This window comes from Squalius cephalus (assembly GCF_949319135.1).
Source record: "Squalius cephalus genome assembly, chromosome: 15".
NCBI classification, from domain to species: Eukaryota; Metazoa; Chordata; class Actinopteri; order Cypriniformes; family Leuciscidae; genus Squalius; species Squalius cephalus.
In genome coordinates, this window is record NC_137136.1 from 13,567,138 (window position 1) to 13,581,076 (window position 13,939).

Sequence of the window (13,939 nt, forward strand, 5' to 3'; positions counted from 1 at the left end):
ATCTAGCATGGTAGCGCGACAGCACTTTTCTGTACTGGAACGCACTACTGTATGTATTTCACTTCCACATGTAGCCACAAGAGGCCGCCACAATGCGAGTTAAGGAAGCCCCTTGACACTTCCAGCATTAAAAGCTGACTAACAACATAAATGACGAGCCTAACCGAATGAGACTGCTCATCCAACAATAATTCTACTGGACCAAAAGGTCAAAGCTACCTTGATTAGATTCTGATTTTCAAAATCACATTACATTTGCAGGCAAATAGAAAGGCCTTTTAATCCTTAATGAAGGTGTTTGAAAGATTAGAGGCAGGACTACATGAGATTGTGACTGTGGACACGTGGTGTGTACCTGAGGGTAATTTTCTCTGTTGGATGCGCTAGCCGTCCTTCTCCCTAATCAAGCTGATCTTGCCTTTCGGCTCACGTCTATTGACTCTCTCCACCTATTCTGCCGGCTATAGCAGCAAGATTAGCCTTCATTTGTTTGCAGTTTGATAACGTTTTCATTGTGTCCATTTCTCAAATTTAAAAATAGGCAGAAAATGGGGAAATGGTTTCTCTCTGTGTGTGTGTGGTTGAGAGAGAAAGAGAATTGGAGCACATAGGATATATGAACTTTTAAAGCGTCCTCTTCCATCATCCTATGTGTCTCCTCAGCCAAACTGACAAATATTCAGGTTGTGAATAACTATATTAATTCAGTTCCTTTCATCATAGCAATTTTTATGACAGGGCCTTCTGCATTAAAAACAAGCTGAAACATCAGAAAACTCCTCAAGGCTTCATTTAATTCTGCGAGAAGAGCCAAGTTCTGATGTTCGGCTGATATAATCAGCACATGCTGTACTTTATCCCTGCAGTTTACCTGGAGGACTGAGCTTTACACTGTATGTAATATTTTATAATATAATTTATAAATGGCTCAGAGCTCTTAAATGCGCCCTTTCCAGCCTTATAGAAATCTTCTGAAATTTGTTCATACCCACAGAGCAAATATGAGAGTACACGCTGTTTACTTACTTTTTATCGACCCTATTTCCAGAATAATTTTCCAAATGTTATTTTCTGTCAGTATTACTTTACAGAACTCAGATTGTTTATTCTATACAAACGCTCCGATTTCTGCACCGTAATGATTTCCACACACTTTCAAGGGAAAGTTTCTATCTCCCCTCTCATTCCCTCTCTCTATCCATCCTTCTGGCTCTCCCTCACCCTTTCTCTGAAATTACACTCATTCATTCCCCTGTGTCAGAGCAAGAGAGAGAGACAGCGAGTGCGTATCTGCAGTTGACCTGGCTCTCTGAGAACATATGGATCTAATCTAAGACTCGATTGCTTGGCTCACATGTGATAGTGCCCATCAATTCATACCCTGTGATGCAATGGGAGAAAATCCTTCCAGAGTTCTGAGGGTATTATATTTCAGTGCGGATGATGCCAGAGCAGACCAGGGCAAAATAGATTGTGGCCTCATGGATGTTAAAACTATTTCTATATGTAATGCTGCATTAGTCTCTGCTGTTTCATGGAATATTGCCCTGGAATGAAAACAAAGCATTAATAATAAAGTAAGCAGATGATGATAAGTTTAACGTTTTGTTTAAACAGTAACACGCACAGTAAGTAAAGTTAGTGTTTTTCCATTATTTTCTCATGACTTGATCCAGGCCTGTTGCTTAAATTCAAACTATTTCTTGCGAAAATGTGAAAATATGCATGAACATACAGTAAATAGCTAAAGCTAAAAAGCTGAAGCTCAGCTGAATAATTTAATTTGTCATAAAGTGTATTGGGTTTTGAATTATTCCATGCTTGAACCTGGTCAATCGTGACATGCAGTGGTCAAATATTCCTAAATATGCTGTCGTCCATGGCAACCAATCATCTGCATAACTGAAATCGGTGCTACTTTCATGTCTCTCATTTATCACACATCACAATTTATGTATCATAACAAAGTATGTAAATCTATCCTTAATATATGTACTATACTAATTATTTTAGGCCACACTCAGTTTTATAGAATAATGCTCATCTCTCTATCCAGCAAGTCCTAGGCCAACACTGAAAGAATAAAGGTTCCAAAAGGATTTTTTTTTTTATTATTTATTTATTTTTTTTGCAGTGATGCCATAGAAGAACCATTTTAGGTCCCCTCCCTGGTGAAAAAGACGTGAATTTTGCAGTCACATAAAGTTACTTTGACTTGAGCTGACCAGCCAATTTTGGTAGAGTGTGTTGATTGGTGTTTATATTTGTTCAAGCTTCACAACATTATTGCCTGTTTGATTACTTAATATATATTTCTAATTAGAAATTACTGAGTACAAAGATTACATTGTTAAAAGGGATGCTTATAAGAGAGCATACATTTTAAACTGCTGAGTCTGTGAAGGGTTTTGATTATATTACCCACCAAGTACATTGTCCTCAGCGTACTGTCATTCTTAAAAAGACATAATTTGTCTTATATGTGTGCATATAATCTCTCTTTTTTATATATAAATATAGTATATATAAGTAAGAAAAACTGAAATCTGAGTGCAGAGACAAGCGAAGAAGAGAGTAAGTTTGGTTTAACCTCATACGACCTCTGTTATAGAGATTTTGCAGGCCTATTGAAAGGTGATTGACAGTTAGGAAAATGTTAGCAACGTGTTAATTTCAGGTGTCTAATTTGTGCTGCCTTTGAGTCATTCATGTAAAAATCTGTTTATTTAATTGTTTTTTTTTAGCGCAATTCAAGTCACTTGTCCTTGTTGTCCTGGCATACAATATTTTTCACATCTTCTAATTTCCTTAAATCTTTGCAACAGAGACCACATGACCACAAGACACGTTCATGGGAAATACCCTAGGTTTAAATAAACCACAATTATCAATATACAACATATACCCTCTAATACTCACAGGTTGCTTTATTGCTGCAAATAACTATATCAGTGACTTTTTGATTGAACACTGCTCACTGTAAGTTTTGGTGGGCTTCTTCTAATCTCATGATCAATGGAACTCATAGAGCGATGACAGACAAGAGGATAAAAATGGACACTCATTTCTAGCTTGATTAGGATATAGTCAAAGCTTTGAAAGATAAACTGAGAAGTCAACAGAATTCTAATGCATTTCTATGCAAATTATTATACATAATTCAAACATGGACACAAAAATGTTAATCATTGGTTAATTTTATATAAATTCTTCTTCCCTTTCACAGATCCTGTGATAAAGCAGTCTTCAAATATTATCAGTGTCTGAACCACATGCCCGCAGTTGCAGTTACAAAAATCACAGCATGCTGTGTCAATTTGACCCACTTTATGCATTCTAGGGATAAAAGAACCATATTTTTTTTTAGTTTGAAGAAACCTTTTTTCGCTATATAAAACCTTTCGTGCAATGGAAAGGTTCCAAGGATGTTAAAGTTTCCTCATGGACCCACACAGGTGCTAATAAAGAACCCTTATTTTTAGAAGTGAAGAAAAGACGCCCCATGATAAATCTGATCTGTACAGGGCATTATTTGGTTAATAATGTTCCGTTTTTAATGAGGAATCACCACTGTTAATAGAGTCTTAATTAACCAGAAATCACCCACTCCTTTAAACTAATTAAACAACATTTGAGCCATTTTATCAGAAGGACTCTTAAATTGTTTTCAGTAGTTGAAGAGGACAAACGTCCTTCAGGGAGAGAGGAGAATTATTTTGTCAAGAGGACATTCAGAGAATTACCCTGCCTCTCCAAATTAAACGTCTGGTTGAGCCACTCAGAATCAATTTAAAGTGTCGTTCTGGTAGAGGACAAGCTACCTTTGCATGTTAATAACTGTCAATTAATGAATTCAACTCTCAGATGGTTAAACTCATCACAGCTCTGCGCCGTTGTCTAATATTAATGCTAATGATGTCAAGATCTTCTGAGGGCAAACTTCAAACATGTTGAAATTACTCATAATGGTTCAGAAATATGTGTCTAAGGAGAGGACAGGCGGTTTGGAGAGTAAGAGGTGATAATTGCATGCTTCTGTGATGTCAGCATGTTCAGACTCATTTTAACTCTGACCCAGGATCACACAGAAAAGTTAGCCTCTCTCTGGGTCAACATGTCAATTCAAAGAGGCATTTTTGGACAGAAGGAGAGAGAGAGATTACACCTTGCATTCCTTGACAAAGTCACAGGAACTGAATTTCAGAGACAGAAAGAGACTGAGGAGCATTTGCAAAACTTTCTCTCAAAAACCTTTTTTGGCCATTTTAATACATTGGGGCTCAACAATAAGAATAGCTCGCCAGTTTATTAGGGAGGTGGTGTGACAGAATCAGAATTTACCCTTTTGGGCCACTGCTGCTTTGCCAACATTCATTGATCTTGTACATCCAGTTCCTGGTGAAAAATAAATATACTAAAATGTATTTGAAATGCATTTAATTGCATACTACAAATACTTTTACATATTTATGTACTTAATATAAAGACCCTGCAATTGTACTTTGGGTATAGTAAGTTGATATACTTAAAGTGTGCTAAATTGGAACAACTGATTTTGTACTTAATGCACTTTGGTTATCCGGAAATAGTGTTGAGGTCCAATAAAGAGATACTTATTTGATTGTGTAGATAATATATATTTATATTTGAAGTATACTTTAGGTACACTTTAAATATCTTGCATTTAAAGATTGATATTATACAGTGATGATACTATCCTTACTAATAGTGATATTAAAACACATTTTAGGCTTAATATTATGAGATGTGCATTGTGCAATAAAGATGAAATCCAAATAAAGGTAAATTAAAATATTTATACAAGTAAGTCTCAAGCGATATATCAGTAAATATGTTAATGGATTTGTAGTATACTTAATATAAAATAAATGTTTATTGTTGTTGTTGTTTTTTTAACAAGGGGTTTTTAAATTAAATGTCTAGCTTTCTGTGATTTATTCTACTTTGTCGTTGCCAAATCTGTTGATTCGTCACCACTAGTAATGACTTGCTTAGAATGTCATTGTTTTCTGGCAAATTCAAAAGTTAAAGTTATTTAATAGATAGATAGCTTGTTGCTATTTTCTTTTTGTAAAAAAATAATTGTAAAAAATATATATGTGACCTATGCTGGCAAAATGTACATTCCCTATTAAAAAACCTTCAAAATGATGTATGATTGTAGGAATCCGACCAAAAATGATTGAGCTACACCTGTTTGAATTTGATGGAGTAAGCGAAGTTAATTTTGAGAAAAATCGAGTAAAAGTTTTCTGAAGGTTCCCAAACAAAATCTAGCAACAATAGCCTAAAATCCCTGGTAACAACACCAAATTTGGCACACACCAAGTCAAAACATATCTATAGGAAAAATATATATAACAATTTTTTCCCATTATACCACAATTGTTTAATTAACATTAATGAAACAGACAGCCTATATTAAGGCCTACTGTACCATACAGATATAATATAAGGTTACTCATCAGATGTTCTCCTCCAGCAGTTCACCAAATGTTCACTTAAGACATAACAGATAAGGCAAGGCAAGGCAAGTTTATTTATATAGCACATTTCATACACTATGGCAATTCAAAGTGCTTTACATAGAAAGGAATAAAAATATCACAGGAGCTCTAGGACTGACTCCTTGGGTTCACTGCCCCATCAGTCCGCACCCCATAAAACCCATTTGTTCAGAAGCTCTAGGAATGGAGTCGATCCAGTCCGCGCCGCACAGAATCTCAAGTTTAATTGACACATCAAACTCACTACTCCACCACAGACCCAGATCATCAGTTTCATCTTTCAATTTCCCCAATTAAGTGGTTTATGTTTCTCTCTTACCCAATTCACAGTGCCATTTGAGTTCAGTTTAGTATCAAACGGAAGAATACAGTGCAGTCAGTCGGACGTACAGTGGATACAGTTATAAAAAGTATTAAAAGAGATAAACTGTCAAAACACTGGTGTATCATATTTTGTACAGCTGCTTGTAATACTGTGAGATTATCCCATGTGGATTGTATGTGTCTGTGGTGATCTTTCGACGTGCCTAAAAAATCTATTTGACGTCTCCAATTCAATTCAAATTTTTTCAATTCAAATTTATTTGTATAGCGCTTTTCACAATACATATTGTTTCAAAGCAGCTTTACAGAAAGTGCATTTCAGAAATGTACATTGAGAAATACAGTTAGTTAATCATGTATTGATTTAGGGCATAAACATCGCCAGCGTCGAGTCGTCTCTTCACAGGCGCCGAGTCGTCTCTGCACGGGTGTTGGAGAATCTGTAGTTTCCATGAGAGGCTGGATACAAACTGGAGCTGACGATCTGTATTTACCTCGGGACTAGCGTCCCGAGATAACAACAGAAAAGCATATGGGAAATAATTAGCGTAGCTGCTGTTCGCAATATTAATGCATTCAATCTGATTCAACTGTAGTATAAAATGTAAGTATTATGTGAATGCTTGGCTGAAGAGATGCGTCTTTAATCTAGTTTTAAACTGGGACAGCGAGTCTGAGCCTCGAACAATATCAGGAAGGCCATTCCAGAGTTTAGGAGCTAAATGTGAAAACGCTCTCCCTCCTTTAGTGGACTTAGATATCCTAGGAATGACCAGAAGCCTCGAATTTAGTGATCTTAAAGAGCGCGATGGATTGTAGGGCGATAGAAGTTCCGTTAAATACACGGGAGCTAAACCATTTAGGGCTTTATAGGTCAGTAGCAATACTTTGTAATTGATACGGAACTTTATAGGTAACCAGTGTAGAGACGACAGAATTGGTGTTATATGATCATATTTTCTTGATCTAGTAAGAACTCTAGCAGCGGCATTTTGGACTAACTGTAGCTTGTTTATTGAGGATGCAGGACAACCAGCTAATAAAGCATTACAGTAATCTAGTCTCGAGGTCATGAATGCATGAACTAACTTTTCTGCATCAGAAACAGATAGCATGTTACGTAGCTTAGCAATGTTTCTAAGGTGGAAAAAGGCTGTTCTTGTAACATATGAAATATGATTTTCAAAAGACAAGTTGCGGTCTAATATAACACCCAGGTCTTTTACTGTAGAGGATAAAGTAACAGGACACCCTTCTAAATTAAAGTTGTATTGTAAGAGGTTTTGTGGGCAGTTTTTTGGACTAATAAGTAATACCTCCGTTTTATCTGAATTTAATAGCAGAAAATTACATGTCATCCAGTATTTTATATCTTTAACACACTCTGTTAATTTAGATAATTTAGCGTTTTCATCTGGTCGTGATGAAATATATAATTGAGTGTCATCAACATAACAGTGGAAATTAATTCCATGTTTTCTTATAATATTACCAAGTGGCAGCATATATATTGAGAATAACAGAGGGCCCAACACAGATCCCTGCGGCACTCCATAGTTTACTGGAGTTATGATCGATTTTTCCCCATTTACACAGACAAAATGGTAACGGTCTGATAAGTATGATCTGAACCAGCTTAATGCCTGTCCCTGAACACCAGTGTAGTTTTGTAGTCGGTCTAAGAGTATTGTGTGATCTATAGTATCGAACGCAGCACTAAGATCAAGTAAAACTAGTATTGAGATACAGCCTTGGTCAGAAGCTAAAAGTAAATCATTTGTGATTTTAACGAGCGCAGTTTCTGTGCTATGGTGCGGCCTGAACCCAGACTGAAACTTTTCATAGATATCATTTTCTTGCAAGAAAGAGCACAGTTGAGCGGACACAACTTTTTCTAGTATTTTAGACATAAAAGGAAGATTTGAAATGGGTCTGTAATTTGCTAGGTTATTATGATCTAATTGTGGTTTCTTAATAAGAGGTTTTATAACTGCCAACTTGAATATTCTTGGAACATGACCTAAGGATAAAGACGAGTTAATAATATTGAGAAGAGGCTCTTCCACTACAGGTAACACTTGTTTCAGTAGTTTAGTTGGTATTGGATCTAATAAACACGTTGTTGGTTTAGATGCAATGATAAGTTTATTTAACTCTTCCTGTCCTATAGTTGCAAAGCGCTGTAATTGTTCTTGCGGGGTGATAATTGAGGCTGAATCATAAGACACCATTAAAGATTGTACATTTACAATTGTGTTTCTGATGCTTTCTATTTTCTCAGTGAAGAAATTCATAAAATCATTACTACTACACTGTAACGGAATATTTTGCTCCGGTAACGTCTGTTTATTTGTTAGTCTAGCGACGGTGTTAAATAAAAACCTAGGATTATTTTGGTTGTTTTCTATTAGTTTGCGGAGATGCTCAGCCCTGGCTGCTTTTAGGGCCTTTTTATAACGTGACGTACTGTCTTTCCATGCGATTCTAAAGACCTCTAGATTAGTTTGTTTCCATTTACGCTCTAAATTACGAGTTTCTCTCTTTAGAACATGCGTAACACTGTTGTACCATGGTGCTTTAGTTTTCTCTCTAACCTTTTTTAATCTAATTGGTGCAACGATGTCTAATGTACTAGAGAAAATGGTGCTCATAGTGCTAGTCATTTCCTCTAGTTCATCTGTTTGTTTGGGTTCACTGAGCAGCTGAGATAGATCAGGTAAGCTATTTGAGAAATGATCTATAGTTGTTGGAAGGATTGTTCTGCCTGGTCGATAACGCGGCGCAACATGACAAATTTCAGCGGTACGTAGTATGCAAGTGACCATGTAATGGTCAGTGACTTCATCACTTTGCGGTATAATATCTATATCGGTTGGATCGGCTCCATGTGATATAATTAAATCTAGCGTATGATTAAGACGATGAGTGGGACCAGTTACGTTTTGCTTGACCCCAAAGGAGTTTAATAAATCTGTAAACGCAGCCCCTAAAGCATCATTTGAATTATCTACGTGTATGTTAAAATCTCCAACAATTAATGCTTTATCGACATTGACCAAAAGATCTGAGAGAAAGTCTGCAAACTCTTTTAGGAAATCAGCGTAAGGCCCTGGCGGTCTATATACAGTAGCCAAGGCTAGAGATAATATGGTTTTCTTTCTTACATCTAAGAGAGTAACATTTAGCACAAGTAATTCAAACGAATTAAACCTGTGACCTGTTTTCTGAGTAACAGTAAGAATATCTTTATAGATTATAGCAACACCACCGCCACGACCAATCAGACGGGGCTCATGCTTGTAACAGTATCCAGGAGGAGTAGACTCATTAAGACCGAAATAATCATTTGGTTTAAGCCAGGTTTCAGTAAGGCAAAGTACATCGAAACTATTATCTGTGACCATTTCATTTACAATAACCGCCTTAGGTGTAAGCGATCTGATGTTTAAAAGACCTAGCTTTATAAATTGTTTTTGTTCACTAATATTGAGATTTTCTGGTTTAATCACAATTAGATTTTTCTTAGATCCTGCAGTAGATTTATTATTTGATCTCACTAAACGAGGAATAGACACAGTTTCAATATAATGTTCTACATTGGTACTTATATCAATTAAGTTTGGACAGCAAAGAGTGTGATTTGGACTTTGACTTACTAGTCATATGGTGTGTAGCGTCTTGGAGATGTTGTCCGACAGAAGAGCCGCTCCGATTCTGCTGGGGTGAAGGCCATCAGCACGGAAGAGCCTAGGTCGCTCCCAGAAAAGATTCCAATTATTTACAAAGAGCAGTCTCTGTTCATTACACCATGACATTAACCATTCATTTAGAGCAAATAATCTACTGAACCTTTCGTGTCCTAGTCGGTAGGTGGGAAGCGGTCCAGACACGATGATCGTTGTTTCAGGCGATGTACTGCGTACCGTCTCGATCAGGCTCCTGTAGTCCTTCTTCAGAACCTCCGACTGCCGTAGCCTGATGTCGTTCGTTCCCGCGTGCAGCACGACAGCTCCGACGGGCTCGTCACCGTTCAGAATCCCGGGAACCTGTGCAGCGACATCGAGAACACGAGCACCAGGAAAGCAGTGAGTGCGAACCTTACCTTTACCTATGGTAGCACGGACATGCCGGACGATGGAACTGCCGATGATCACAGCGTCGCATTCCGTCTCGCGTAGAGGGGAGAAGCGGTTCCGGGTGGAGATCTCGAAGGCCGGGAGGGGCGGAGAGGTCCTAGCTCTGGTCCTGGCCCGCGTCTTCCGCTGTGGAATCACCCAGGGTCCATGTTGTTGTGTCGGTGCCGGAGTGAATGAAACCAGGGATGATCGCATCCTGGGCAGAGAAACACATGGAGTAGACGAGGTCGGAGTCGAAAGGTTACTAACCACTGACCTGTGAGCATCGGCGCGTGATGTTTCAAGCGCGAAACGTCGATCTCGTAGCTCGGCCTGTCTCTCTAGTAGGTCGCGGATCTGCTTCTCCACGGATTCCAGCTCTAACTGCACAGAATGCAGCTCGAAGGTGTCCTCACCTGCACTCAAAGGTAACGTTAGACACACATCCGTTATATTCGCCATTATAGCAGATGTGCTATAATGGCGAATTATAGCTTTCAGTGATACGGGTGTAAATAAGTCGATCGATAGGCGCGACCACGTGTGTAATGCTAGCGGGCTAAGGCTAGTAGCGGAAGTTCGAAAGGTTGGATATATGTAGCGATATCAGAGCAATCCGATTGTTTTTTAAGGAGAATAGTATTCCAGATATGTTCACACGCTATAAAAAATGAAAAAGTTCGTTTGTAAAAGAGTGTAAAGAAGAAAAACAAGGTTTCTGAATTAATTCGACGGAGCTCCAAACACAACAACGCACTCAGTCGCGACGCATGCGCAGTGCCTCCAATAGACACTATTTTTCCCTAAAATCGGACAGGAGGAGCTCTAGGACTGACTCCTTGGGTTCACTGCCCCATCAGTCCGCACCCCCAAAAAAAACTTTGTTCAGAAGCGCTAGGAACGGTGTCGATCCAGTCCGCACCCCACAGAACCTTGAGTTTAATTGACACATCACTCACAACTCACTACTCCACCACAGACCCAGGTCATCAGCACGGTTTCATCTCTCAATATCTCCAATTAAGTAATTTATGTTTGTCTCTTATCCAATTTTCAGTGCCATTTGAGTTTAGAATCAAAAGGAGGATGCAGAAATAAAATACAGTGTAATCAGTCAGACGCACAGTGGCACAGTACTCATTCAGTAAATGCACAGCTTAACAGATGTGTTTTGAGTCTGGATTTGAATGTGACTGTAGGAGCACATCTGATCTCTTCTGAAAGCTGGTTCCAGCTGCGGCTGGCATAATAGCTAAAAGCGGACTCGCCATGCTTAAGAGTGAACCTTTGGTATTTCTAGTTGATGTGATCCTAATGATCTGAGTGATCTGTTAGGTTTATATTCAGGGAGCATATCTGTAATGTATTGAGGTCCTAGGCCATTGAGTGATTTATATATCAGTAATAATACTTTAAAATCAATCCTAAATGTAACTGGGAGCCAGTGTAAAGACCTGAGGACTTGTGTGATATGTTCATATTTTCTGGTTCTGCTCAGAATCCTGGCAGCAGCGTTCTGTATGAGCTGCAACTGTCTTATGGTCTTTTTGGGAAGGCCAGGGAGGAGTCCATTACAATAATCCACCCTACTGGTGATGAAAGCATGCACAAGTTTCTCTAAGTCTTGACTGGAAACAAAGCATCTAATTCTTGCAATATTTTTGAGATGATAGTATGCTGATTTAGTTATTGCTTTGACATGACTGCTGAAACTAAGGTCTGACTCCAGAATCACACCGAGATTCCTGACTTGATTTATAGTTGTTTGACCCCTAGCGTCAAGGTATGTGTTTACCTTGAGAACTTCATCTTTGTTTCCAAACGCAATGACTTCAGTTTTGTCTTTGTTTAACTGCAGAAAGTTTTGGCACATCCAACTGTTCACTTCATCAATGCGTTGGCACAGGGAGTCAATGGGGCTGTAATCATTAGGCGATAGGGCTAAGTAGATCTGTGTGTCGTCTGCATAGCTCTGGTAAGCAATTTGGTTCTTTTTCATTATTTGGCTCAGTGGGAGCATGTACAGGTTGAACAGGAGTGGCGCTAGAATTGAGCCTTGAGGGACTCCACATGTCATGGATGTCCATTCAGACTTATGGTCTCGTATACTCACATAATAACCTCTCCCTTCTAAGTATGACCTGAACCATTTGAGGACTATCCCAGAAATCCCGACCCTGTTTTCCAGCCTGTCAAGATGTACAGTATGTTATGATCGACAGTGACAAATGCAGCACTGAGGTCGAGTAGTACCAGAATTGATGTTTTGCCTGTATCAGTACTTAAACAAATAACGTTTATTATCTTTATGTGCTGTCTCTGTGCTGTGATGTGGTCGGAAACCAGATTGAAAATGGTCAAAGTATCCATTTGTGATTAAGAATTTGTTCAGCTGATTGAAGACAACTTTTTCAATGATCTTGCCTATGAAAGGAATATTTGAGATTGGTCTGTAATTGCTCAATATGTTGCTATCCAGATTGCTCTTTTTCAGGAGGGGCTTGACAACTGCAGTTTTACGGGACTTTGGACAAGTCCATAGAAAAGTGAGGAATTTACCACTTCAAGGAGATCTGCTTCCAAGCAGTTTAACACACTTTTGAAAAAGGAAGTGGGGATTGTGTCAAGGGCGCATGTTAATGTTTTAAGGTCCTGAACTGTTTCTTCCAAAATTTGACCACTAATTTCTTCAAAATCAGACATAGTAACTTTCTGCGGATGTGGTCTGATCTGTCTGACCTCAGTGCCACGCGAGGATTTGCTGATCGCCTTTCTGATATTATTGATCTTCTCAGAGAAGAAGGAAGCAAACTCACTATATTTGCTGTCTGAGAGCATTTCACTGGGAATCTGGCTTGGGGGTTTGTTAGACTCTCTACAGTAGCAAAAAGAGTGCATGTGTTGTTTATGTTTATGTTTATAATATTTAAGAAGAAAGTATGTCTAGCTTTGCCTAGTTCCACATTGAAAGCATGGAGGCTGTTGTCTTCCGCCACATGCGCTCAGCTTTTCTGCATTGTCTTTTCATATTTTGCACTGCTACTGAGTTTCTCCAAGGTGCTTTTTGTCTGCCACTCTTCTTCCTGACAGGAGCAATATCATCTATTACACTCTGAGTTAAAGGACTCAAGGAGAGAATCAACAGAGTCTGCAGATATGCTTGGTGTTAAAGATATGGCCTTCATAAATAGCTCACTAGTGTTCTCATTTAAGCATCTGTAACCCATGTTAAATGTAGTGCCAAAAATAAATAAATATAATTGCATATTCTAATAGTTAAACTTTTAATTAAAAAGTAGAAACGATCTAGTCATATACATTGTGAATTAAATAAGTATAAATAAAAATAATATGCATTATAATATAGCACTGAACATGTGATGTATTACACGTACACGAGTTGCGTATGACGTCAGCAGATGAGACACGGGAAGTGCAAGAGACGCGCTGAACACGAGACGAGTGATGCAGAAAGGACTAATAAGAATGGTGATGGCTGATTTAAGTGCGGATTCTAGCCGATTGTGAAGCTCCTTTGATCTGAAGCGGGTGTTTAAAAAACTGTGAAAACTCTGGATTTGGTGAGTTTATTTGTGTTTTATTTTCTATGAAGGATGTATTATGTTATTATGCATATTGTGCACGTTGTGAAGTTTATTTACATATTTTCTGAATGTTAATATGATTTTTGAAATGTTGAGTAACACATTTTTGCTTAGCCATGAATGAATATTAATTTGCACATTCTCAATATGCCTGTGAGATAACACACGTTCGTCATGAAAGTGAAAATGGATGTTTAAACTGTTTAAAAAGCAGAACAAAGTTATAAAGAAATAATATTGAGTGTTTATGACACTGTTTTGGTAAAACAGGTCAGGTTTATTGCTTCATTGGAAAATTTCTCTCATGGATTTGAGATGGCGAGCCACCAAGATTTGAATGCTGATTTCTGAGCCTGGGGAAAAGACA

The 13,939-nt window shown here is 38.2% G+C and overlaps 1 protein-coding gene across 1 annotated transcript; it reads right to left on the reverse strand.

The window, feature by feature from the left end:
• Nucleotides 1–6,196: 6,196 nt before the first annotated feature.
• LOC307172627 (uncharacterized protein) lies at nucleotides 6,197–10,957 on the reverse strand (the record flags this gene model as incomplete). The annotated part of the gene is made up of 5 exons (XM_079895166.1): nucleotides 6,197–6,353; nucleotides 9,509–9,607; nucleotides 9,702–10,184; nucleotides 10,245–10,383; nucleotides 10,927–10,957. The coding sequence occupies 5 exons, from the start codon at nucleotides 10,955–10,957 to the stop codon at nucleotides 6,197–6,199; spliced, it is 909 nt and encodes a 302-aa protein (XP_079751292.1).
• Nucleotides 10,958–13,939: the final 2,982 nt, after the last annotated feature.